The 27,857-nt window shown below is 37.9% G+C and overlaps 1 protein-coding gene across 1 annotated transcript in view; it reads right to left on the bottom strand.

The window, feature by feature from the left end:
* Window positions 1–3,526: 3,526 nt before the first annotated feature.
* The window catches only part of CHGB (chromogranin B), a 34,951-nt gene continuing 10,620 nt past the window's right edge, over window positions 3,527–27,857 (bottom strand). Inside the window, exons 3-5 of the mRNA XM_072409654.1 lie at window positions 14,397–14,490; window positions 6,494–8,187; window positions 3,527–3,937 (exon numbers count right to left, since the gene is read on the bottom strand). Coding sequence (XP_072265755.1) covers window positions 3,854–3,937; window positions 6,494–8,187; window positions 14,397–14,490 — 1,872 coding nt within the window. The 3' untranslated portion in view covers window positions 3,527–3,853. The remainder of the gene's footprint in view (window positions 3,938–6,493; window positions 8,188–14,396; window positions 14,491–27,857) is intronic.

Below are 27,857 nucleotides of genomic sequence, written 5' to 3' on the forward strand. Positions count from 1 at the left end.
CTGAAAAATCCCCGTTTTCTTGAATTGCTTATGAAAGCGCAGTGCACTTCTGGCAGTGTTAATGAGATGCTTTGCTGCACCTCTAGTTCCAGAAGACTGGGGGTAAGATTTGGTGATGTCTGCACTGTGCCGCTTGCTGGAGACAAATCTGCTTGTACCTCCCTGCTTCTACCTAATAAATTCTGTGGGTCTCTGCTCCTTCCTCTGGTCATGAGGCTACTTCAGTGTTTCCGGTACCAGTCATCAGATGACAAATCATCAAGGAGCAGTATGTGGAAGCAAGCCCAGCCTTCGCCAAGATCACTGCCTGTACACAGACAATGCAGAACAAGGCACTGTAATGGGGAAAGGTCAGCTACAAAGAGTCTACATAATTATTTGCCCACTGCTTCCCATTTTGAGAACAGCTTTTATAGTTCAGGTCCTCCTACCAATGGCAGAGATAGCAACAGTGACTTGGAAGCCTCATGCAGCGGCATACTTTTCACCTCCCAATATCTATCATCTCCTGTTGTAACAACACCTCTTTTAAGCTTATGGTAAAATCTTTCTTCCAAGAGTAATTAATTAGTGTTGGGGAGCAGGTAATTCTGCCTTATACTTTAACCACACCTCTTCAATAGTTACTAGAAATGTAAAACGAGGATCATTTCACCTCTGACAGCAAGGGGATGTTCTTCTTTAATAGTCCTATGGACCTTATCAGTTTTCTTGGTAGGGAATGTTCCTCGATTTGTAAACCAACCCTATAACTACCATACCTGAATTCTGTGCCACCCAGTAAGTTATTAGGTAAATATGTACCTTTCCTGTGAGTGGTGTGAAATCTTTGCTTTCTTTACCTAGGTGCTGCTGCCTAAAGCTTTAAGGTTTGTTCGTTTTTAGACCTCCACTAGAGATCAAGGTCTTTTCTGCCGACTCTTACACCAATATTGTGTGGTTATAAGAAACAGAAAAAAGCAATGGACACACCATCCACCCTGGAAAGTATTGGGTAGCAATAGCACCTATTGAAGCGGGCAAATATATATCACCCACCAGACAGGTGTGCAGTGTTCAGGGTGTCACTGGGTGAGATCTGTCAGGAATGCAATGGGGTCACCTTAGTTTTTTTTTAACATTTTTTTTTTTTACATTGCCTCAACATGATTAGAAGTCTTATATTAGGTTCTGCAATAAAGCAGCTTTGTATCCTTAGAGATATGCAAGATTATTTAGGTCAATGGAATCACTGTAAGAAGTGTCAATGTTATAATTAGGATGGCCTTATAAAATCTGTTTTACTGTAAATGGACAGAAAAGGTGTGATATTTAATGTAGGCCATATATTAATAGCTTCTCTAGGTTTTCCCCATTATTTGGGTTCTGAAGGCCGGTCTTTTAACCTCTTCATTCATTACGCTGTATAGGTTTTACACACTTATCATGGCTGAGCAGGTTCCTATTAGTATAGAGGTTGTTCATGAATAATTCAGCACCTGTGCAGCTGACAAGCTTGTAGAGGTGGCAATCCATTTCTACACATGCAGACTGATTTCCTTTTTAGCCTTACCACTTATTGTTTTTGGAAATAAAGAACATTTCTCATCCATTTTTTTATAACTCAAATGTAGATACAAAAAAAATGGCAATAAAATAGAGCGTAGCAATTTTTTTCTCCTTAAGGCTGCAAAGAAATTGCTAATGTATTCCTCTGTTTTTATTTATTTTCTGTGTTTGCCTTGTTTATAAGATTACCCTGTGAAAAAATGTTTTCAGAGCCGAAATATTAGGAAATGGGCCAATACATTGCTCAGAAATAAGCTTGTTTCACTATGTAACTTATGATTTAGGAATATATATATATATATATATATATATAAACATTTGTGCCACTCTATAAATAAATGGTGTTTCTGTATCTCTCCAGTACATTGGCACCCCACAGTTGTCATTCATAGAGCCTGTATGTGTAAAGCCAAATTCCAGGTAAACGGCTAACAACCAAGAACAGATATTGCCATCCACCCTCCACTGGATCTTTCACAGCCCATGGGACTAGGCTCCCTTCCATTGCAACATTTTTTTTCCACTTTGTGAAAAAGAATGGGCACATTCACAAAGCCAAGGCACATTCCTGTACTTTATAGATGGACTTTTCCCCGGTCATCCCCCAGGAAGGACACATGAAAGAGCATTGCCAACCGTCAGGAAACACGAGCACAGAGAGGTTAACAGCAGGTTTTGCCACTTAATGCTTGTGCCACCTTTGGGTTTTTCTTTCCTCCTACATGATTCCTGGTCGGTGCTTAGGAATCCTTTTTCCAACTCACCACCAGTGATCAGGCCAGTGGACACAAGAAGATTGTTCACTCTATTATAGATCCTTCCTATTTGTGAACAATGGTTCTGCTTCTGTACCAGTTTTGTGTGGATCGACCTTTCTTACTTGGAGGTCGGGTGCTCCAGGGATCCAGTGTCATGTGATATAAACCTCATGAAGCATTGGGCAGGTAATAAGCATTTCTTTTAAGCGGAGGCAGGCTTGTAGTGGCAACATGCCCAGGTGCTGGTCCTACATAATCCAAGCGCAACTTACAGTGAGACCGCCATTCTATTTATTTGACTACAACCATCTCAGCTAATTTAATTGTCACAGTTCCTCATAGGACCTTTCTATACATTCTTTTGCAACACTGGAGTAAGTCCAAGGCTGGGTACACACAGTCAATGGTCAATGAATCAATGCGTGTGTACAGGGCTGGTCGTCTATCGTCCGAACGACCGTCCTGGCGGATCCACGGATGATGGACGATGAATGATTGTAATGGAGGTGAAGGGGAGAGCGCGCAGCAGGGTGCCACTCTATCATTCTCCCCCTCCCCTCTCCATAGAGCAGAACGGTGCTGTATGTACAGCGGTCATTTATGCATCGTGAAGTCATTCGTCGTAAAAGATCCTTTCCAATGACAATGATTGCACGTGTGTACATAGCCTAAGAAGTTGCTTAAAGTCAGAGGTAACACTGAGAAGGGAGGTCTAAAATGTACTTCTTTCTCAGAGGCTCCTCAGGTGCAGATTTATTTTCACTGCTGTTTTAGATTTTTAGTGTTGGGGTAGTACTGAGATGACAGGCTGAAGATTTAAGTTGCCCATTTATATTATTTTTCTACATTCTCGTTTAGCCCTACCAGCAATTATGTACTAGAGGAACCTACTACTATACCCCCTATTGAGGATCCATAACTTGCTTTGTACAAATTGTGAAACCTCATCAGGATTTCTCTTAGGGAGATGTGTCACTGGGTGACTTGAAGCTTCAGCTATTGAACTTTGTAAAGTAAGAGCAGCTAGGATTAGACACGTGGACATAAATGAAAGTGTCCATTTTCATAATTATCTGCTCACACAAATAGAAACAAAAGCACCTAATGTCCCATATGAAAACTCACACATTATCCCAAGTCACTTTTTTGTTTTTGCTTTGGTATTTACTTTGATAAAGTCTAAACTACAAACAACTAAGAGGAGACAAACAGCTCTGATGCAAGATTCAGTTTGCTTTTATTATTTCAAATCTCAGAACATAGATGTATTAAAGTACAATTACACATAAAACATCCACAAGCATAATAAAATGTCCCTTCTATGTGTATGAATATATGTCATCTGTTTTTTTTTTATTTCTATCAACAGCAAAAGTTGTATCATACATTTCTGACAGTGTAAAATGCTATTTGTGAACAATGAATCACATTTTTTTCTTGGCTAAACAACATTTTTCTCTTTTGAAGAGGCAGTGGCAAGAAATGTAGGAATGTTTGAGCTAAATATAGTATAGCTTTCAGCTACAGGTATTGAAGTCCTTTGTGTCTCAGCCTTGCCTGTTATTGCTTAGCTTTTCGGCAATCTTCTGCAACTCCAGGTCCATAATTGCCAGGTTCTCTAATTCTTTCTCCTGCAACGTGAGATTATTACTGTTATTAAATGACAACTAATAACTGAGTTTTGTAGAAATTGCAGCATTTATTTCAAGCAAACCAGATGCATTTTTTCTACCCAAGAGTCTGAACACTCATTTAAATATTTTAATAAATTTTAAAGTTTTTAGAACAATTTTGTTTAGGGGAATATACAACTAATGGTGTGTGTGTGTGTGTGTGTGTGTGTGTGTGTGTGGGGGGGGGGTTCAATAACAATGAACATTCAGTCTTGAAAAATGTGCAGGCTTACCTATGAAACATTTATATTTGCCCCCAATGTAGATTCATTTATTTTACTAAATCTATGTTTAGAAATTCAAAGTGAGAGGTAACAAGCATTGAGACCACACGTGTTCTAACACCGACCTGACCATATGTTGATAATGCAATCAGTTTCTTAAATGCCCATAACAACATCACACAACAACAAAAGTTTGTTTTCCTAGAGCTATGTGTTCGACACTATTATAAATATCTCATTATTGGTAGTTCCCACTGTAGTCTGTTCATTCCCTGATGGAGAATCATACAGGTAAAGCAAATGACTCTCCACCAGATTCCCTGCTTTATAAATAGATGATCCCACATCCCTTACATAACAGTTCCAAAATACATAAAATGAAAATAGAACTTTAGTAAAATCTTGAACATACTACAAGTTACCATTTTTTTACATAATCTCTAATGAACATGTTGCAGAATCTTTATCCAATTGGCTATTAAAAAAAAGTCTATAGCTATAAGGTTATGTTTTATTTGGATGGGTCACTGTAAAAGCATCATTGCATGTGCATTGGATTACTGTGTTGTTCCTCACATCAAGAGAGATCAATTCTAGTGTTTTTATTAGTATTTTATTATACCATAAAAGTGAATACATCAATATTTTTGTAGACTTTTGTTCCATGAGCACTAGATTACCATTTCAGTTTAAATACAGATTTTTTGACATACTGTATTTTACCAAAACCATGTTCATGTCAGGGCTAATCCATAGCTCATCCAATTTTAATTGACAATGCTTTAAAAGCACCAGCAAAAGTAGGGGCGACTTTCAATCTGCAATGTGTCGTTTACAGATCTGAGCCTACAACCTTTAAAAATGTCCCAGACCTTAATATGGAGGAGATAGAATCAGGCTAAGACCCCTGGCACTCCAAGATGGCATAGTTGGGGTTTGTGCCCAATTACAGCTCTTCCAAATTGGAGCTCCACCATGGACAATCTTAGATACTGCAGGTTTGTTGTCTTGACAATGGGGAACCTTGTATGTTCTTGAAACACCATTGGTGTTATGTCATACAAGTAAATCCATACTCTTTTCTTGTATTCACAGGTAGTAGCTACATCCAGAATACACCCACACATGAATCCTTTAGCCTTTGGATGACACATGCAGCAAATTATTGATAAGAAAATCTCTCCCAATGGGGCATTGAAAAATGAGCTGACTTGGGTTTCAACTGACATAACAATGTTGGTTTTAGATTTTCTTCCATTTGGTTAAGATGTAGTGCAACACAATATACTTTGTGAATAATAATGAAAAAATGTACTTGTAACAACACAGGAATATAAATGGTTGGCATGGGGAACAGTTTTAACTTTAATAAGGCATCATCACTGTTATCCTTATTTATGAAGTGCATTAAGTAAAAAATATCTACATCAGTAATAATTTATAATGGTTGATTACATAATATACAGGTATAAATAGGACATTCGGTTATACCTTTCAGCTCTCTTTTTTTTGAAGCAAAGGAAAAATAATTCAGATAACATTAAAAGATTAGATATCAGGATAATGTGTTAGAAGCAAAGAAACCTGAAGCCATATAGAGGTGCTGCACATCAAATAGATTATTTGTCTCATTGGAAACAGAAAACTGATTGCTAGCTGTGGGCAGTAGCTTTTGTTTTCATCTGCTTTGCTTAGAATTTCTTAAATCAGCACCATATAATTTTAGTTTTTTTTAATTTATTGCAAGAAAAGAGATCTGCAAACTCGAACATAATACATGTGCAAAGTCATATTATTAAGGTCCTAGGTCTACATATTTATGGGGTATTGCTTTTTTTCTTCATATTATTAAACATATTATGCAGTGCTGTACATTAAATAGGGGTTGCAAAAACCAGACAGTGGCACAAGAAGAGGAGAAGACCCTGCCCAGAAGAGTTTACAATCTAATTTATAAGCTCTAATTTCTAATCAATCAATCTACATTATACTACCATGGCTGAGCAGGTTTATATCTAAAGTCGTTCTATTCTGTTTTGTTGCAAGTCATCTAGTTAATGGTCTGTGAAGTCTCACAAGCCAGACAGTGATTATATTTTTTAATTCATCACTTGGTGCCAAACAGCATAGGTCAAATAAGGTAAACCGATGCTGCCAGGGATAAAGCAGAGGCTTCAGATAACACAAATTGGCCTCTAGTGTTGAATCTAATTAATGTATATATGCATTGACTGCTATGCCATGCCTAATTACACACATGATTATTATATTAATATATTGAAATATGTACCTCTTCTTCAGTTAATGGCCTCTCTCTGAATTTCCCTCTCTCATCATAGTGACGCTTTTTTATCTCTTCGGAGTCATAGAAATCAGGAAACTCAACAGACTTTTTCTTGTAATTTAGGAGCTGAGCCAATTCATCCATCCTATCGTATTCTCTTTTCTCTTCATACTTGTGTGTTTTTGCAGGGTTTCTGTTCTCACCGTATTGATGGTTAACATCTTCAAGAAATTGCCTTTTACCCCATAAATCGTAGTCACCATAGTCTGGAAAAATGTTTTTGACCTGTAAGCTTCTCTTCTTGTCTTCTTCACTGTTGTCCACATCATCAAAGTACCTGCTCTGCCACCTCAAAGGATCATTGGTAAGTCTGTGTTTATTTAAAGACCGTCTTTCTTCTTCAGCATAGTTTTGTTTGTACATTTCATTGTCTGGGAAATTTGGTTCTTCGGTGTCTTCTTTATAATGATGATTCCTGCTATCTTCATATTGTCTCAGGTTTTTCTCCTCAGACAACTTTGGATAATATCTTTTCATCCCATCCACCATTTCTTCACCAATGTAGTACCTCTTCTCGTCTTGTTTCTTCTCTTGTCTGTATGGTTCATCCTCGTTACTATCCTGGAGATGATGTTTTAGTTTTCTATAGAAATTTTCTTTTTCTTGTTCATGCTCATGCCGCTTTTCAATATTTTCTTCACTCTCTTCACTATCTTCATTACTTTCTTCATAATGTAATCTGGAATTTTGTTGACTTGGCCATCTCTTTATTTCTTCATGTTGTCTTTTCTCTTCATAGTGGTGACCAGTCAGTTCTTTCTCATTGCTTTCTTCACTGCTGTCATGGTGTTCTGTCTCTTCCTCACTGTCTTGGTGATGGTGTTTCTTCTCTCTTACTTCTTCCAAACTTTCTTTGTCATGATGAGACCTCTTGTCAAAATAATTTTTTATCAAACGGTTTTCCAAAGAGTTTTCTTCAAAGTGTGGCTTTTGTCCCCGAGAATATGACATTTTTTCCTCTGCAAGATGATTTCTTGGTTCTTCATGGTGACTTCGCTTTTCTTCATAACCAAACAGTCTCTGTCTAAGTTCTTCATGATTTGGTTTATTGCTTCTTTTTTCTTTTTCTTCCCATTCATCATTTTCATCTGGCACTTCACTGGAATGAATAGAATACAATTTGTCAGGCTGCAAAAGTTGTTCCTTCCAGCTTTTGCTTGGAGGGTGTCTCTTTATGATTTCTTCTAAGTTCCTGACATTGTCTTCATTTTCTTCTTCTGTGTGTTTGGATGTGTGATGAGCTCTTTTGTCCAAAATGTCATGCACAGACTCATGTGAGTCATCATGGTATTTATTTCTTTTTTCCATATCTTCTTTCTTGTAATTGTCTTTGTGATCTCCTCGTTCTTCATCTTCATCATCCTCACCTTCAGCAAAGACTCTTTCTTTAGAATGCCCCGTGCCTTCCTCTTTTTCATCAGATTGTTCTGTTTCTTTTACTTTTTCCTCCTCCTTTCCCTCTCGGTTTTCAGCTTCTGCATGATGTCGCTTATCTTCATATTCTTCTTTTGGTAAATCTGGACTCCGTTTATCATCTTCTTTGCTGTCCTGTTGGTCATCTGAGGCTCCAGGATCCGTAATAGTTCTTGTTTCATACTGTTTTATTTCACCTCTCTCTTCATCTTGGTTGTGTCTGCTGCCTAAAAGACATTATTTGAAATCATGGGATAAGCAAGTATTCCATTCATTTATCAAATGTAATCAAACATAACAGTTTACTACAGATAATCCAGTACACCATCCACAACTAACATCGGATGATACAAAAGAAGTACACATACCAGAACTGCCATATATTAGAATGAATAATTGTCCACACACAGAATTTTTAAAGCAGCTCCAAACAAGGAAATAATTCAGTGAACTGCTGTTGCAATATAAAAGCACTTTAACTTTGTTTAAGTCAGCCTGTACACCAATTTACCAGTAGTGTTTTCTATAACTTTTTATGAGGCTTGGAAGCTCGGGTAAGCAGAAATTTCCCAGTGCTTCAACACATCTTTCTGGCAGTTATATTGGGCTCAGCAACCTTTCTAATGCAGTGTCAAGTCAAGTGTAATAGGAATTTGTTTAATAAATTACCACACAATAGTGGGCTAAGGATGGAGGGTTTTCAGAAAAGGAGTATTTTCTGAAATATTTTATATTGGTGCTCAAAGTTTTTGGCACAAAGCTGCTTTCTGAAAACGTAAAACCTTATCCTAAGACCCCCCACACATAGTAACCCCTGTTAAATCCATTGTAACCCTAACATCATACTAACCTTTCTTGTAACTAATTCTCACACTAACCCTTCCAGTTTGGTGCTTATCAAATGGCTTCAGAAAGTTTTCTTCAAAGCGTGGCCTTTGTGCCCTACAGTATGATATTTATTTCTCTGTACGACTATTTTGTGGTTCTTTATGATGACTTCACTTCCTCAAAACCAGTCTCTTCATTCTTCATGATTTGGTTTACTGCTTCTCTTTTCTTTTTCCTCCCTTTCATCAGTAACCGTAACAATAACCTTTAACCAAAATGTTAACATACAGTATTTGCAATAAGGGTAACTACTTCCTGACAAATTGGATTGACTTTGCCACGTGGGATGCCATTCACCTATTATTTAACCCCTACAACTATATTTAAGTTGATGATCAGCCCCAGAATTCTTTTTGTATACGACTCACATATCTGTATACCTGGTGCCATTGGAGTATCTGGCCATTATCCCATGATCCCATCAATTTATCATGTTTATCTGTACTTCTCTTGATAAAGCAGCTGCAAAAGCTGTGAAACGTGGCGAGTCATTTTTTTGAGCTCCAGTGAGAAGTTGAGATACATCTCCAAAACTTTGTATGATCTCTGTAAATATAACTAGAGCCATGGAATTGCATTGTTTGATCTAACACGAGTACAATGACAACTCATTATGCATTGAACTAGACATACAAGAAACATATATTTTTTTGTTGGTAACCCTAACTGTAATTTTCACGCTAGCTATCTCTGTAACCAAAAACCTACACTAACCTTCCCAAACCTGACTCCTTTTTCCAGTCCTCTTCTAGAATCCTCTGTGCCAAAAAAGTTTCTTTAGCCATTCTTACACCAAGGCAATTGGACCTGATTAATTAATGCTCTCGAAGACTGGAGAAGATAGCCTATCATGGGAGAACCTGGGTGATCCAGCAAATCTGGAAATGATCTGGTCCAGGATTGAAAACCAATAGCAAATTATCCATTCCAGGTTTGCTGCGTCACTCACCCGCGTTCTCCCATCACAGTCTATCTTCTCCAGTCTTGGAGAGCTTTAATAAATCAGGCCCATTGTGTGAACTGTGGTTTGTTCTTATGTACCCAGGAGATTTGATGCTGTTTTAAAAGGCAAAGAGCGGGCACAAAAAATATGTTTCTTTTGTATGATTTATTTCAATGTTTTATTTTGTTATAGTTTGAAATTTGTTAATTGTTAAATTTAAAGTATGCATTGTATTATATTTTGAAGCACCATCATTTTACAGTTTGGACAGTACTGACTGTTAAAGTGATCTCTGTATTATTTGAATATCACAATTTACAGTTTTTCCTATTGCTTTGGTAGTTGAGTCCCATTATTCCTTTTAAAACATGTAAGGTTTTCTATTTTTATTAAAGTAAAAGAACACATGGGTTTACTAGTGATTATCACCATTCTCCTCAGCTTTATATTCTATTTCCTTGAACTTTTGTGCTCTTTATGTTCTAGTAGGAATAGTGGGAAATTCATTTATCAAAAGAAAAGCACTAACATTTCCATGTTTGAAACCACTTTAAAAGGCAAAACAGAAAAAAATATAAATCTGAACTTTAATGTTGGATGTGAAACAGAAAGGCCATTTTCTGCATTTATTTTGTGTACCACCTCACAGAAATCCATGCGGAGCTGCAAGGGATTATGGGAAGTTAATAAACCATTCTGTCAATAAAATTTAATAGACTGGTGACTCAGCCCTGTGATATAAACGCGTTGTGAAACTATCTCTGAAAACTGAAAACTATCTCTGTATCAATCCGCTAGACAAAAGCTCTGTCAACTATAATGAAAAACGTCCAATACACCCCTCACCCCCAGCCATAGATCAGGACAGAAAATCTGTTGGTGGGAATTTTATTATTTTGGATTATTTTATGATTTACAGTGTTTGGTTTAACATGTAGGAACAGCTGTTAGTATGTGAAGAAAACCTTTTTCTAAGGGCCACAGACCTGAAGATTCTGTAATTCAGTGTTTCTCTGCCAGGGTTCCTCTGGAGGTTTCTAGGGGTTCCTTGAACAATGAGCAGTTTGCACCTCTTGGGTGAGTTTAACTGACACCAATGGTTTTTTTAGCTATCTGTAAGGACGACATTCTTCCCACTGGCCAGCAATGTAGGAGGCATTCTTCTTACTGACTACCTCACATGTACTGAGAGCTGAGAATATAGTAGTTTTAGCCTGAACACCTGAAAAATATTTCCAAGGGTTACCCCATGTTAAAAAGTTCATTATTTTGAAACTTTTTCTGTTGTAACCTATGAGTATATTACTGCCTATAGGAGGATTGGACACAAAGGACCATTTCAGATTTGTGGTTGACTGCAACGTTTTACCGCAGGCACCGTTCCCCTAACAGTTGCCATTCAATGCAATAGAAGCAATAGGGAAGCAATTTATGCATGCAGCTGTGGTTACAATGGATCAAGTGCTGTTTGGAAAAGTTGCTTCTGGTTACATGGGAGTTCCTCTCTCGAGAAAGAACCACACTACAAAATAGTTGTCAAATTCTGTGGTTGAACGCATAGTAGTTGAAGGGGGTGGCTGGGATTGGATAACAGCTATGGTTTTCAACTAAGTGTGAAAGGGTCCTAAATTCCTCCATACCTCCATACCTGCTGTATCAGTGGTCGCCAACCTTTTGGACCTCACGGACCACTAAATTTACAGACTACAGATCGCGCATGTGTGGGGAGCCGTGTGGCACTCAAAGGAGAAGAAACTTCCCCCAGAGTGACGTCATGATGCCAGAACCCTCCCACTCCCAGGTTGTGTGGGCGGGTTGTGTTCATACGGGGCACATGATCTGCGGCTCTGGTCGGTGCGCCTCTCCAGCAGGGTCCTTCCCCTGACCCCACTGGGGAGCGCACCGACTAGAGCCATGGACCACCGATTGGTGACTGCTTTGCTGTAAAACTTAATTTTAGCTCAGTGTCTTTTCCCACCCCTCCATTTTTTGGCCTGTCTATTTGCATTCCACAGGTTTCAGAATCAGTTTTATGTCCCTAAATGTGTAATGTAAAAATGTTTTGTTGTACAAATTGTAAAATGAATTTCTCTGCAGCATCTAGCTTTTTAGGTGCTCATTTTTAATTGGCCTACTGACACAGTTGTGTAGTTGCATGCTAAGAGACATTTAATAACTTCTTCTACTCTTTTAACCACTTTGCTATACCTGAGCTATAGTATTAGTATGGTCCATAGTCTCTGAAGGTAGTTATCCCCTTTTAATACCTTCCTATTTTTCTGAAGGTGCTAGTAAACCTGCATGATTCAGAATCTACCTTGCTGTATCTTTTAGTAAACAAATAGAGAATTATACAAGTAAACAATCTGTCGTATTCTTACATGGGCGTAGGGTTGCAACCTGACTCCCACCATGGAACCCAACTGAAAAGCTATTTTCTGTGTTTTGCTTTTTTCACCTAATCCTTACACTTCTATAAAAATCAGCTTGTTTAATGGTGGCACTAATTCTACAGCTCATTTTTAAACACTATCCAGCTTTTTAATTAGTTCAGCGCGCATCTTTATTAACAGGACTGGTAATGACTCGGCTACATTTCTGCGCATTTCAATGAAGCTAATTATTTCAACATTTTAAAACTCACTTGAACAAAGTTGATTATTGCGTGCCAACTAAATTTCACAGTGAGGGGGGTGCATGTTTGATTATGAAGGTGGCAACGTAACCTGGATACAGAGTAAAATTCTGCTCATCATTTTACAGAGCTACATTTCAGTGGAAACTGTGTTGAAAAACATCTTATTACGAGTAATGTAGACTTGGAATGTTCAACTTAGGTTCCAGTGTGAAATGCTATAATGTTATTTTCAGTTTAGGGTTTTGTTAGCTCTTGAAGCAACATTCTTCTCATCATGGCACACAATGGCACAACTAACACAGCCTTTCTTGAACTTTTTAACATAAGGGAACCCTTGAAATAACTTTCAGGTTTTAGGGAACCCCTGCTAGAATTACTATACCCACAGCTCATGATATATTACAGTATATATTACACTGAGAAGAATGCTTCCTAGATTGCTGGCCAGTGGGAAGATTATCACCCTAACAGATCAGTCAAAACTATCATTGGTATCAGTTCGGGTATCTACGGGTAGATCGCAAAGGCAACGCAAGTAGATCGCGGAGCCCGGCCTTTCAAAATTAACTCTATTGCACACAGGAGTTATTAAGTCCAAGTTTTTATTGTTGGTAGATAATTTTGACTTGGTCATTTTAAAAGCTTGCAAGCCAAAAAAGTGTGGGCATTTAAAAGAACCCCTAGCAACCTCTGGATGAACCCTGGATGAGAAACATTGGGCTAAAAGAAAGCTCCCCGGGGAGTGTAGCAGTGCAAATGTGACCTGCAATGCATACAAACAATGTGCCTACAAAACACGGAGTAGGAGAAGTTCTCCTCTTTATAAAAGGTTAGGATGAGGAAGCTAAGGGTCAGTTTTTCTCAATATTACTGTACTTTTGGCACTCCTATAAAACAGTTCTTTTGTCCTTAAATCTTCAGCCATAGCTGCAGCAATTAATTCAAAGGCTGGAAATGGAAACAACGTAAATACATTGATGGTCGTGCTATTAATCTAAAGACCTGCATCTTCAACAAAGAAGAACCATTTGTGCACATTGGGCAGCTTCATTAGGACGAAGGCTCCCTCTGAGCCCAGTTTTTTTAGGTGCTGGTCATATGGATGCTCAGATCCTTTAACTCTCATTAGCAGTTAAACAACACTCACATTTATTCCAGGCTAAATTGATAAAGAGAATATGTTTTGTTACATGACCAGTAGTTGAAAGAAAGGGGGGGGGGGGGGATGTTCCAAAAATTGATTCTACAAAGAGCCTTTCTCTAGTGCCTCTGTCCATTATTGATATAAATATTATGTGCAACCCAACAGGCTCAAAGTCAGTTTTTGTTGCTTGTTTTATGAAAATGCCAATTACTATTTCAACCCAAATAAATATTGGTACAATTTTGGGGATGTAAAAAAAAATTTATGATTCCAAAAATTTACTGCAGGTGAATTTTCCAGGTGCATGTTACCTAAATACCAGTGATTGATTTATCACCAGTGAATGTTTTGTGAAAGTCACATTTATTAATTTATAAATTTGCCCCTTGTTCTTTCGGTTAGGCCCATAAATAGTATTGCATTTAGGGACAGTAAGGGCTCAGCTGGCAATACATTTTGTGCATGTTTAGATCTATAAAAATCCAACAGATTTTACCATCATTTTTGAGTAACCATTGTGTGTAATACCAGAATCCTAATTACACAAACAGGTATATATTGATCAAAGAAAGCAGTAGCTTTCAAACTGTGATTTTTTTAAAGCACAAAAAGTAAATAAAACATATATGGAAGTACTGCAAGAAATACTTTATTCTTTTGATATATTTCTGTTTGATCAGCAGTGATCCTTTTAGGTGCACAGCGGTATCCAACATGAGCTTGGTTCTGCACACAGCATCTACTAAAATCTAACATTATAGAGAAATGAAAGCTGGCAGTTGAAAGTCCAATTTATTTAATTAATGTCTGTTTTGATACTTACTCTTTTTAAGGATATCCTTACATTCTGGGTCAATGGGTGGTGCATTAGGTTTAGCCAAAGCATTGGACAAGACTTCAACGATACATCGTGTTACCTAAAAAGTAGGAGACAGTGCAAGAAAATAAATGACAAGACACTAATCACATGTTTTACAGGCAAAGACTCTTCAACAACATCTAAGCCAAAGGCAAGAAAAAAACTGTGGGCAGAATGCAGTAATTCATAACAGCCAATCACAATTGTCCAGACATTGACTGTTCGCTTTCAATGTTCATGGTATTCATTCACCCATCAGAAGGGAGATCAGGGTATAAGCTGGCTCTGACTAGGCATACTGCCTTAATATCTGCCTATCTTTATCCACACCTACCTGTAAAAGCATGCCGATCACAAAAATACATAAAGACATCAATATTCCAAAAAGAAAGATTAGGAGTACTAAGCACACTTACATTACCATTAAAATTTGTATGCTCATTGTTGAACAAAAGCAGATAACTAATTTAGGAAAATATTGCCTCAGTGGTTAACACTCTGGTCTTTGCAGTGCTAGGTCCCAGGTTTGAATCCCAGCCAGAGTACTATCTGCATGGAGTTTGCAGGTTCTTCCTGTTTCTGCATGGATTTCCTCTGGGTACTCTGATTTCCTCCCACATTCCCCCCAAAAAAAACAACATGAAATGAGGTTAATTGGCTTCCCCCCAAAATTGACCTTAGACTGTAATAAAGACATATGACTATGGTAGGGACATTAGATTGTGAGCCCCTTTCAGGGACAGCTAGTGACATGACTATGGACTTCCCAAAGTGCTGCATATCATGTTGGGGCTATAAAAATACTGAATAATAATAATAATAATATCACCTACACTTTATTTGCATGCTTGTTGTATGCATGCTTACCATTGCACTTTGATCTGTGACAATAAACAAACAGAAATTCTGTCACATAGCCTGCTGACTTTAGACAATGAAAAAGTGGTCATTCTTCTTTGATGGGATTAATAAATTTCTAAACAAATTCAGTTATAATAAAAAAAAAATACAAATTGTAATGTTAAATACAATCTTGTTGTTTAAAGCTCTGCCCTGTATAAAGTCCTCTATAGCACAAAAGAAATGTTCTGAAGAAATAAGGCCTGGGTACACTGATTATTTAGTATTATATATATATAACACAAGCTGCATGAATAGGTCTTTACTCTGTGGAAGATGTAAGCACTATGAGAAAGCATAGTGAGTCAGATTTTTGATCAGTCATAATCCAATATCAGGAAGGTAATTACGATAAGAGTAACCATGAAAGCCTGAATCCAGAAGGAATAAACACTCTACATTCCACCTATCCAGCACTCACCTAACCAACATTTAGGAGAAATAGGTATCCTATGGATACACAGAAAGAAGGATGGCAATCAGCAAACTTTCTCTTAAAGTTCATTTAATCCCCAGAACACTTGCCCTTAGTCCTTTCCTGTGTTGGTGGCTGTGCCCCAGTGGAGGGGATTTACCCTTTTAGTCTTCTCTATTGGCTATTATCATTGCAGCAGAAAAGAAAGGAAGGAAGACAAAATGCTCCAAAAACATTAGGATAAATATATATGAGGATAAATATATCCAACAGATCCCCTGATAGCTGTAAAAAATGATTGGGGTTGTAACTCCAATCTATCCAATCTAAGACAATGTATTTTGGCCTAGCACACACCTAAAGGGAACCTGTTCAGAAATTCTACAACTAATTGGTTTTCTAAATTAATGACCCATCTTGACTCCAAGTGGAGGGTTACATCTTGATCTACTGAAGAAGAAGCTCACGGTGTAGTAGGGGGCAGGGCATGTTCAGCAAAAACCTTACAAGAAAAAAAGATTTGCATACACATTGCTTTTTATGCATTTTTGTGCTCAGGTCAAACTGCCGATGTTTGTAACAAAGTTATCTAAAAATGGTGGGTGTGTGGTACCTGCACCCACAATAGCTCTGTTCGGACTGCAGAGAACTGTGGGAACCTTCGAACAAAATTTAGTTTATACCCGGAAGCCTTTATCCTCATGGTTTAACTCTGACACCAAAACGTGCTTTTTCTTTTGGAAAAAAAAAGTGGTTTTGGTCATTTACATGGTTACAAATCCCATATGCAGGTTATAATTCTTTATAATCCTCACCATTTAAGGTGAAAACGGTTATCACTATGGACAGAAAATAAGAGTAACAATGTGCTATGTAACCCCAGTGGACTATGGACACAACAAGAGGTTGGTTACAGACTGTGTGTTCCTGGTAGACTTTTGGTCAGTGTTTCTCAACAAGGTTTCCCTCAACCTAGGGTTTTCTCCAGAGGTTGCTAGGGGTTCCTTGAGCAATAGGAAGTTTGGGTCGGTTTAAGATAGATACCAATGATCTTTTTGGATATCTGTAAGGATGACTGGCCAGTAATGTAGGAAGCATTCTTTCTACTGACCACCACACTAATGTACTGTGAGCCTTGGATATAGGACCTGAAGACCTGAAAGTTATTTCAAGGGGTTCCCCATGTTCGAAAGGTCAAGAAACACAAAAAAAGCAGCTTTACACTGTGTCTCCTCCTAGAATACAGTCAGAACAAAGAGGCAGCTACACACTGAGTGCTTTTAGTGGACTATGGACAAAACAGGAGGGCAGCTACACCGTGTGCGCCTGGTGGACCATAAACTAACCAAGGGGACCTAAAAATTGTGTCCCCAGTATATTATGATCAGAACAGAAGAATAGCTAAACACTAGCTGGTTCTAGCAGGCTATGGACAGAACAGGACGACAACTACACACTGTATGCCCCTGGAACACTGGACAGAAGAAGAGGGCAGCTGTATACTTCACTTATTTACTATTCACAGTTGTTCAAGTGGATGGAACCGCATAGCATGTGAGAAGATGAAGCAGATGCTATACTAATTCTCTGGTGTAGCACTGGAGAAAATAGTTTATGTATATCACTTACATTCATTTTTCATCTCTCAGGCTCTGATATGTTACAGATTTTTATGCACTTCTGTGCCAATTTTATACTTTTAATTAAAATACCATTTTCCATGCTGATTTTCAGATATGAATATCTGCCATCTGGATGGGAATATGTATTTAAATGAAGCAAGGAATTGTCAGTTATATTAACCCTAAATCACTAAAACACTAAATCCATTTTAACAAGGTAATATTTAGAGACTCCTACAAACAATTTAATGGCTTGGCAACAGTAGCAAAATTCAGGCCCTCAGACCACAATGGTGATTAACGTCAGTTCTAATTAACTATAATCCATTCCAAGTTTGCTTCTGCCCTGTGGGCAATTTCCAATATCTTATGTTTGAAAAACAATTAGACCAACCAGTTCAAACCCTGCCCCGAATCTAGATATATTTCCTAAACATTGATAAATTATTGCCCTCTAAGAATATTATTTTTCCACCAAAATAGTGTGTAGTGCAGCCAATCTCAACCAAAGTTCCATGGAACACTAAGGTTCCTCCGGGTTGATTGAGCTGTGGCAGGTTGGCTTTTCATTGAATAGTTCCTGCATAACTGAGGCTTCAATTATTAATAATATACAGTATTTATATAGCGCCATCATATTATGCAGCACTGTACAAAGTCTATAGTCGTGTCAATAACTGTCCCTCAAAGGAGCTCACAATCTAATGTCCCTACCATGGTGATATGTCATTAATGTAGTCCAAGGTCAATTTGTTTAGGGGGAAGCCAATTAACCTAACTGCATGTTTTTGGAATGTGGGAGGAAACCGGAGTACCCAGAAGAAACCAATGCAGAAACGGGGAGAACCTGCAAACTACATGCAGATAGTGTCCTGGCTGAGATTTAAACCTGAGACCTAGAGGCCAACGTGCTAACCCCTAAGCCTGCTGCTCACCTGGCAAATCTTTTTAGCTGTCTGTAAAGTTGGAATTTTTGACCACAACTGTAAGGGGAGGGAATCTTCCTACTGACAACTACTACTGTATTGTAAAATGCATCTAGGGTGGCATGGTGGTTCACAGGTTAGCAATCTGGCCTTTGAACCACTAGGTCTCTATTTTCAATCTCAGTCAGGACACTATTTGCATGAATTATGCATGTTCTCAGCGTGTTTGCTTTGGTTTCCTTCTGGTACACTGGTATTTTCCCACATTCCATAAAAACATGTTATTTTCCCCAAATCCTTATTCTCCTGCAATATAGTAATATTTGAGATGATTTCCCCAACCAAATTTTAGATATGATGCACTATAATGTCACTAAATTAAGCTTTTTGGACAGTAGATACACCATTAAAATTGGGGAAAAGAGGAGGCTATAGAAACCTTATGGGTAGGCATTCAATCATTTCTCTGATCAAATACACCAGCACACCCGTATACTGCTACCTGGCATTTACCGCTTTATAACCCATTAGGTACTGATCGGTTCCATAACATTTATAGCTATGGTAGGCATTATACGCTGTGATTGAGTAATACACTGACACTAAAAAAAACATTTATCAATCAGGGGAATAGAGTTATTTTGTCAGACAGCGTGCCAAATGTAAAGGTATATTTGCTTTGCTGATTAATGCCAGCAACTCATAAGAAATAGATGATGAGCGGGTCTTTAGTTTGCTGAAACTGATAAAAGTCAATTTTAGATATTAAATAAAAACTGGAAGCATAGCACAATATGAAACACCTTCATATTTCTTCACTTCTGAACAAGCATAGTCAATCCCAAACCATTTTACTCAGAAATGTTTCTTGATTATTTTTCCCTTTCCTCTCTAAAAAACAATCCAAAAATAAAGTAAGCTTAATTGATTTTCTTGTGGACTTGTTATTGCCACAAGCTGTTCAGTCTTACAAAGTAAGGTTCTACTGCTAATAAAACTCCAATTCCTCTTCTGTTCTCCATGGAACATTGGACTTTGTACATATACAATTACGTTCCTGTCAAAAGAAATTGATTTATAATTGGATGTGTAGATTGGATAATTTGCAAGCCAAAGAACATACAACATGCCCAATTAGAGTTTCCTTTGTGGTAGGTTGGAAAGCCTTCATATGTCAAAACAAAACATTTGGAATGCAGAATGGGAATTTGAAGAATGCAGACAGGTACTCTGCTTACAAAGATACATTTTGCCACTGCCCATGGAAACCAATATTTTATTTTTCTAAAAGTAACCTAAAATATAATAAGCACAGTAGGTATGGTATGGTATAGATAAAAGCATGTGTGCTAATATGATCATCATTGGAATGCACAACCTAAATGTAGTTTAATAAAAAAAAATCTATTGCAGCACACGCATTGTCCTAAGGTTTTGGCATACATACAATATTCCATTGGGTTTAGCAAGTTTGTTGTGATACACAACCTTATAGTAAACCTGTAACCTGGGGTACCTAACTCAGGGTATGGAACCAAGTGATTGGGGTATGACACTGACCTTCTGCATAATCAAATCAATTGTAACTGGATTCTTCACTATTAAACCTAAAATCATAATGGAGGATTTTCCAGATGACGTGCAAGGAACATTTATATTAAATATACATCTATTCCATGTTTTGATTGCACAACAAAACCAAAAATCTCTGTAGTGGTAGTAGTAGCTGACTTGTATACTTGTGATTTTCCTTTTTCTATAAATGAATGATAAAACCTGGACATAGGTTTTTTTAAAACTGTTCTATTCCTACTTATCTAAACCAGGCTATTATATATGGTTAATTGGGAAACAGACCTTGACATCACTTTAAATATGGACGACTGGCAAAAGATTTGGCGGGCTATTGCCGGCTGCTCCCCAAACGTGATGGCGCAGAAAACAAGGTGCTGTTTAGGTGGTATTTAACCCCAGTAAGAATTGCCAAATTTGTCAGAGGGAGTAACCCACAATGTTTCCGAGGTTGCAGTGTTCCCGGCTCCTTCTGCCATATATGGTGGGATTGTCCGGTAGTTAAAAGGCTTTGGATAAGAATCTTTAATTACTTTAGATCGGTTCTGCATGAACCTATCCGAAGGGATCATTGGGGAGCTCTGCTCTATAAGCCGATCCCTACTTTTTCTAGGAGTAAATGTAAACTAATATAATTTATCTTTCTGGCCACACACCAGGTGATAGCAGCAGCTTGGAAGAAACCTTTCCTTAATTTTCAGGCAGTAATGTCCAGACTGTCGGATACAATGGTGCTGGAAAAAATGTCCGCTACTGCCAACGACTCTATGCCTAATTTCTATAAGGTTTGGATACCTTGGCTGGACCATCACGCCACCCCTGGCATAGATCGCAAGCTCTTTAATTTATGATAAGCAGCCACCCTGCCTCTTTTTGTTTACTCATTTTTGCTGTCCCTACTTTGGCTTTGAAGTATTTTTTTTTCTCAATTTAACTATACTAGTGCAGGTTTCAAGTACACCCATTTTACCTGTATTTGTTTTGTTTGTTTGTTTTTGTTGAATTGTTAACTTATGCTTTTTTATATTTTTTTTTCCTATGTATAATGATAGTTTTATGTTATCATTGTCTGTTATATGTACGTTGTGAAAAATTCTAATAAAAATGTATTAAAAATAAAAATAAACTAGCCTATTATCACAACTTAAAGTTGAGTCATGCCAAAAATTTCTAGGGATGATAATACTTTCAAGATTCCAGTGAAAGGGGTAAGGGGATGCATTAGGTGATCTATTGTTTCTACGAAAAAGAAAGTTAATTCTAAAATCAATTCTAGTGTTCAAAAATGGAGATATGCTATGTTATAGAGGAGAGCCAATACATTTTAACTCTAAAAGAACTAGTTGAGATAATATAAGCATCTTATATGGATGTGCGCCAACACTTGTAGTTTTCTTTACACTTTTTTGTATTTAGCAGAAGACTCACAATAGACATCAAAGCAAACTGAATTTATGGTATTGCCAAGCACATCTGCTAAAGCCTTACAATACCCTAACTCTAGGATGTTCCTGAAGGTTTCATGAGTTCCTTAGGCTGTGGATAGGGATCTCCCACCATTACCATCTCTGCCAGGGGAATTAGTTTCCACTGACATCCAAAATAAGGTTCACTTCTACACTGAACAGCAATGTAAGTGGGCACCTAATGGACCACTGACATAAGGAGGCAATTCTCCATTGGCCACAGGTGTAGGGGACACTACAATTTCTACAGACTATACTGTTTTCTCCGCTAATATGGTTTAATGTTTTATTATTTTTATTAGATGTAAAAAAGGACAAAGTTACAACAAGATCATTTTGTCTTATATAGTAAGAAGAGGTGTATGAAACCAAGTGATAGGGGTATGGGACTGGCACCACTTTGGGTCTCAGATTCTCTGGGTACAGAAGTCTTTCTTATTTTGTTTATTCCTGTATCTATAATTTACTGATCACACTAACATACTCTAAATTGTATACATCATTTTTAGCAAGTGTTCCCTATGCACCCCAGTCTAGTGTCTTCCCCAACAGATTAGGGGAATAGTTGTAAATGTGTAACAATCCAGCTAATCTAGAACCCCTAACTCAAGATTCCATGTAGGGAGTTCAAACATGGCATATTGTCAATTAGAAGGCCACAGTAATCTCTCTTTTTTAATTCTCTCTCCCTCTCTATTATTCTCTCTCTTTTTCTCTCTATCCCTAGTGACTCATCTGGCCCCGGTGACTTCTGAGCCTTAAGAAGACAGAATACAATTATATGACAGTAATTGGGTCTATTTGTTATCACCCTTCAATTAACTACGGCCTCAGATGTGTAAAGGAAAACTGTGTGCAGCACATACAGCAACCATGCTGTCATGTACAATTATCAATTATTTTCTCAAAGGTTTCATTCTTTTCCTAGTGATACATTCTCCAACTTGTTTCAATTCTTTTTCAAAACATCAGACTTCTGATAATCTGGAGAAATTCAGAATCTTAGGAAAATGTATCAAAAAATGTGTTCTAATTCAAGAATCAAGTAACAGCAGTGATGATGGTCTGCAAATTACAGAAACCCTAAGCAACCAATCACTTTACTGAAATGTCAATCATGATATTAATGACTTGTTTTAGCGGTCACTGTACTTTACACATGGTCCTTCCCCTAATCAAATAAATCTGATATGAAATAAAAAAATGATATGAGATTTAAAAACTCATTTGGTAAATGTTTACTTATATTTACCTATACGGTCAGTTACTAGCTATGTACATATTTCTATTTGGAACAACTTGTTTCTTAACATTTTAGCTATAGTTACCACAGAGTAATTTTTGGAGCAGAGTTGTTAAAGCGTAAATAATATAAAAATGAAAATACAACAAAATGTTGCCGACCATACCACTTGCCTGTTGATGATTTTTCTTTTAAAGTTCTTAGATCAGGGGTGTCAAACTCAAATACACAGAGGGACAAAATAAAAACTTGGTCTAAGTGTTAACTTTTTGCATAGGCTAAAAATAATAATAACAACATTCTTCTATGAAAATCCAACTATTCAAGTCTATGCCTTGGAGTAGCAAGGAAAAGTACAGCTGGGGGGAGTGTTGGAAATGCCAGATGCAGCCAATGCAGACTTAAATCTCATGAGTGGCCCACCGCTGAAACTTCCTTCTCACTTAAATAGCGCCGCTACTAAAATTCCCGGCATTACTTGCGTCTATAAAACAGTCCAATGCTGGGCCGCGCATAGGCAGGGAGCCTGCTGGTCTATAGACACGAGTGATGCCAGGAATTGTAGTAGCAGCGCTATTTCAATGCAGCGGCCTACAGTTCATATTTAGGATCCCTTTGGGGGCCAGAGTTTGACACCCCTGTCTTGAATGAAATAAGGTCTGTCCAAGTTTGCTGCTCTGGCTTTCTGTTTTTTTGGATGGCTACAAAGCCTTACAGGATCCAATAGCTGCAAGCCCTGCCCAGGGTCCTCCTCCGAGTGACCAAACTGAATGCAAACCTGCAGCTTTAAAAACAACAAAATGCATAGGGTGCCATTGCTGACCGCTCCATCTGAAAAAGCTAGCTCTCTGAGAGTTTACCTAGTTTTTGGGTCACCGACTTGGGACAAGAATCTTAATAAATTCTCTGGACTTTCACTTTTCTGATCCTAATCCTAATTTTAGGTCTATGGTATTATCATTACAATTTTATGATCATTAACAATAAAGCTACAGGTCCAGGATAACAGTCAGGTAACTTGCATTTTCAAACAATATCAGTAATGGGGAATTGCTGGTATAATTTGAAATGGACTTTTCCTGAAAATGTAAGATCCACTTACTTTGAAGCCCCCACCATGTTTAAAGCAAAAGTAATAAAAAATAACTATAAAATATACTTTACTTCCCTGCTTGCAATGCACTTGCCTAGATGAGGTAACATCAATGGGGTTTCTTGCAAGGTATGTGCGCAAACTGAAGAGTCTTTTAATTTCTCATTTCTGTGCCTGGCATAATACTCGAGTATTTTTGGAAGATTTTAGATGCAGTAACCTAGCCTGGCCTGCTCAGACCCCCTTTCCTTGTTCTGTTTATCTCAGTCAAAGCTCTGACTTTTTTGTTAAATGTTGAAATATTCCAATAAAATGTTGTAAATGGTTTAAAAACAGGAAGTTCATGAAATGAAACCACAAACATACAGTAACTGAAAGAATTGGAGAAGTGGTCAGAAACTTCACCTGGTCTATGTCAGACACTGGTGAGAAGTTTTGCAAAAAGCCTACAGAATGTTGGGCCACGGGTGTACTTACTTTTTGCAGAGCACACAATACATTTATTGATATTTTATTGAAATGATTGTAAATATTCATACTCATGATGATAAAAGGGCCAGAACACTTTTTGTTTCAATGCACCTAAAATGTCTTAAACCGAACATTCGGTTGCACTTGAGTGTCAGAGTCAGTAGAAAAATAAAAACATCTTATCACTGGCCTACATTTATTTCATTACCTCCCATCGGTTTTGTCTCTAAACAATAATAGCTCAAACCAAAGCAAACAAGCAATAAACTCTTGTGTTTGAAGCCTATTTAAGGTTCCACAAGGGAAAACCGATCTGAAAATATTTCGTTCAGACGAATATTGGACCACATTTACTAAGCGGCACAACACATTCATTCATCTGACAGCCTGACATCTAATTGAGGAGATGATGCAGGTAATAGCTGGCAATATATTGTCAGTGTGTACTGGGAAGCCAAAATATTCCCATTCAAGGTTAGCTACACATCATGCGTATTACTGAGCTGTCCAAATAATAATATCTTACAATAAGCCAGAACAGGAAATTGCTCTGACTTGGCAGCTAGGGAGGAAATTAACATCTCAGAAGTCCGGCCAGTTGAGCAATATTTACCATGCAGCAATCATGGGGCTGAAGTCTGAAGCAGCAGGGTAAAGGGGGAAATTGGGTCAGCAGCAGACCTCAATATTCACAGCTTGTGATGGCCTTCTCTTTTGTTTGTTTCCCTCTTCAGGTCATTTTAGGTCCCATTCATAATTTTTGGCAATTTATTCATGCTATAATGCAGGATCACAATACTCTAAAGTTGTATAAAAAGAGGTTACCATTATAATGTATAAAGCTCTTAACATCAGTGTGTTGTGTCTTGAAATAATGGATTATTATTAGTCAATGGTAACACATGGAAAACCCACTAAAAATGTGATTTGCGTTTTAATGAGCGCTTTATGCAAGTTTCATGTCCTCCTGTCCCATGAGATTTCAGAAGGAAAAACACATATAAAATGCACAAAAAATAAACTAAACATGAATCTTAAGTTGTACTGCAAAATCATTAAAAAAGTGCTAAAAAACCCATTATGAAATTGGAGGAAAATGTATGTGTGAAAGTGCTTAAAAGGGAGGGGAGTGAAAGGCCTCTTTCACACTTGCTGTAAGCTGTTCCCAGGTGCATAACAAACTGCTGCCATGTACTGCCCTTGTGTTCGGGGTGCAGAAAAAGCAATTGCTCAGCCATAAGTGGCATGTTGTGTCCAGGAACCACAACAAAACTGCAAATGCAATGCAACTGCAACTTGTTGAATGGTTCAGCCGAATGGGAGTGTGTTTAAGCCTATAGTACATCAGTGCAGTGATCCACAGGTCAGAAATGTGCAAACAAATGTCAAGAAGGTTGGAAAGAAAGCGAAATAGAGGACAAGAAGGAGATTGGCCAGGGGACAGGAAGGGAGGTAAAAGGGAAGGGGAGGACTGTTTGGACTATCTGCATGGAGAATTAGCCACCCACCCTCCCTGACGGCTAGAGGGGATATCTTGGCAGTTAGAGGTCCTTGACGGCAATAATAATAAAATTACTGTTTGGTGTTGAGGGACCCATCAAAAGGTATGGAGTCTCCAAAATTTCAGGGTTGGTGACTTGGGTAGATTTTAAATTGGTAAAGGGGGTCTTCATGGTAAAAACTATGTTCCCAAGGTGGTGTATGGAGGAGGGGAGGTGGTGAGTAGGTTTGAGGTTGGGGAAAAATAAAGTGTTGGGGATATTAAGGTAAGAGGAAAGACTGGCAGAATCTGATCTCCCTCCAGTCAAGCATTTTCTGGTTCAGACGTATTAGAACAATGTCTCTTTCATCCTATTTGCTGGTCTTAATAGCCACATTATTCAGGTGTAACCAGGGCAGCATGATGTCTCAGTAATGTGTATGAAATGTGTGTGTTAATGCATGTTGTGTTAACTTGGGCATATCAAACACCATGCATCTTTGAAAGATCACATATTGCACTCATTTCAACACAGATGTAGTATGTCGTTTTTTTCTGATGCACCTTGACATAACACATTACTAAGGTCTACTGAAAGATGAATTTTCTGTACTTTATGCAATATGTTGTTGTGGAATTCAGAAAATGACAACATGTGCAAAGTCCTAGTTTTCTGTCACACACTTCATAAAAATGTGTTTGCTATAAATAATATTTGGAGAAATTACAGATAAGATATTAAATCAGTGTAGTTATGAGTTAAGGCTTTGGAACAGACATTAAATAAATAACCCAACAGGCTCTTTGAAAAATTCAGTAGGTTGTGCTTTTCTAATAAAACTTTATGCACACCAAAGCAGGCGGCTAAAGGAAGATTCCAGACAAAAAAACAGCTTGGAAATAAATATATACAGCCAAAAGCTTTGTGAACTAAATGTTGGTTTTATACTGTTTGGAACAAAGGATATTAAATCCATAAGGGCTTTAAGCTCCTAGAAAAGACAGACCGACCAATGTAAGGGGGAACTCTGGTCAATGAATGGTGGGCGTGCAGAACACAAATGTAAGGGGGCACACTGATCGCCAATGTAAAGGGGTACACTGACCACCAAAGTAAAGGGGCACAATGACCACTATCATATAGGAACACTTACTCCTGATCTCTGCACCTTGCAGACTATGCTGTCTAATTACCTAACCCCGGCACTCTGACTGTTATGCTTCCTGTGCTATGTTGTACAATACATCGTCCTAACCATTGCTCTGTATACACAACAATGTCCTGACTTCTGTTCTCTGTATACTATGCTGTAAGTTATACATAGTCTTGTCCATTATATCTATATATTAGGTTAAATGTTACACAGTCCTGAATGTTGCACTCTATATGTTACATAGCCCGTACCCTTGCGCTCTATATTCTATATTTTATGCTGTACAATACATAGTTCTAACCAATGCACTTTACATGCTATGTTGTACTGTGTTACATGCTGTGTTTACTAAATAGTCCTGATCTCTGCATCCTTTATGCTATGTTGGAAACAGCATGTGGTACAGAAGTTGCAAAAATCAGAATCTGCCTACCTAGCCGGGTTCAGTCCAAAGATTGTATCGTTACAATGAATTACTGCAATTTGCATACTGTTCTTGTACTAATTAAAGGAAGTTCATTGTAGGAGAAATCAGAGATTGCCATTGCTGTCTTCCTTTTGGGAATTCTAAGTGCCTGGCTGTCTCTGGCTTTAATTGTTTTAGTAACTGACCTGGAATAAGAATGCATGAACCAAAGTCAGATTGAAGCCAGAGCCACCGATCTGCATATGTTTGCAGGTCAATGACTCGGAAAGTACTGAAGAAAATGACAGCCAGCCAACTAATGTTTTCCGAAGAAAAAATGTCACGTGCAGCCTCCATGTTCAGTTGCCAATGCCATCTTTTCAAGTGCCTGTGTGGCATGCAGACTATAATTGAAAGCATTGTAGAATACATTCAAAAAATGATGATTATATAGTAAAAGCACAGGAAGCTTTATCTTCCACAATGACCTGATTTATTAGAGCTCTCTAAGGCTGGAGAGGATAAACTTTCATCAGTAAAGCTGCGTGATCCAGCAAACCTGGAATTAATTTCCTAAAAGTAATTTGCTATTTGTTAGCAAATGTTTTCAATCCTGGACCAGATCTATTCCAGGTTTGCAGTATCACCCAGCTTCACTGATAAAAGTGTATCCTCTC

Source organism: Pyxicephalus adspersus, chromosome 4 (genome assembly GCF_032062135.1).
Source record: "Pyxicephalus adspersus chromosome 4, UCB_Pads_2.0, whole genome shotgun sequence".
Lineage (NCBI taxonomy): Eukaryota > Metazoa > Chordata > Amphibia > Anura > Pyxicephalidae > Pyxicephalus > Pyxicephalus adspersus.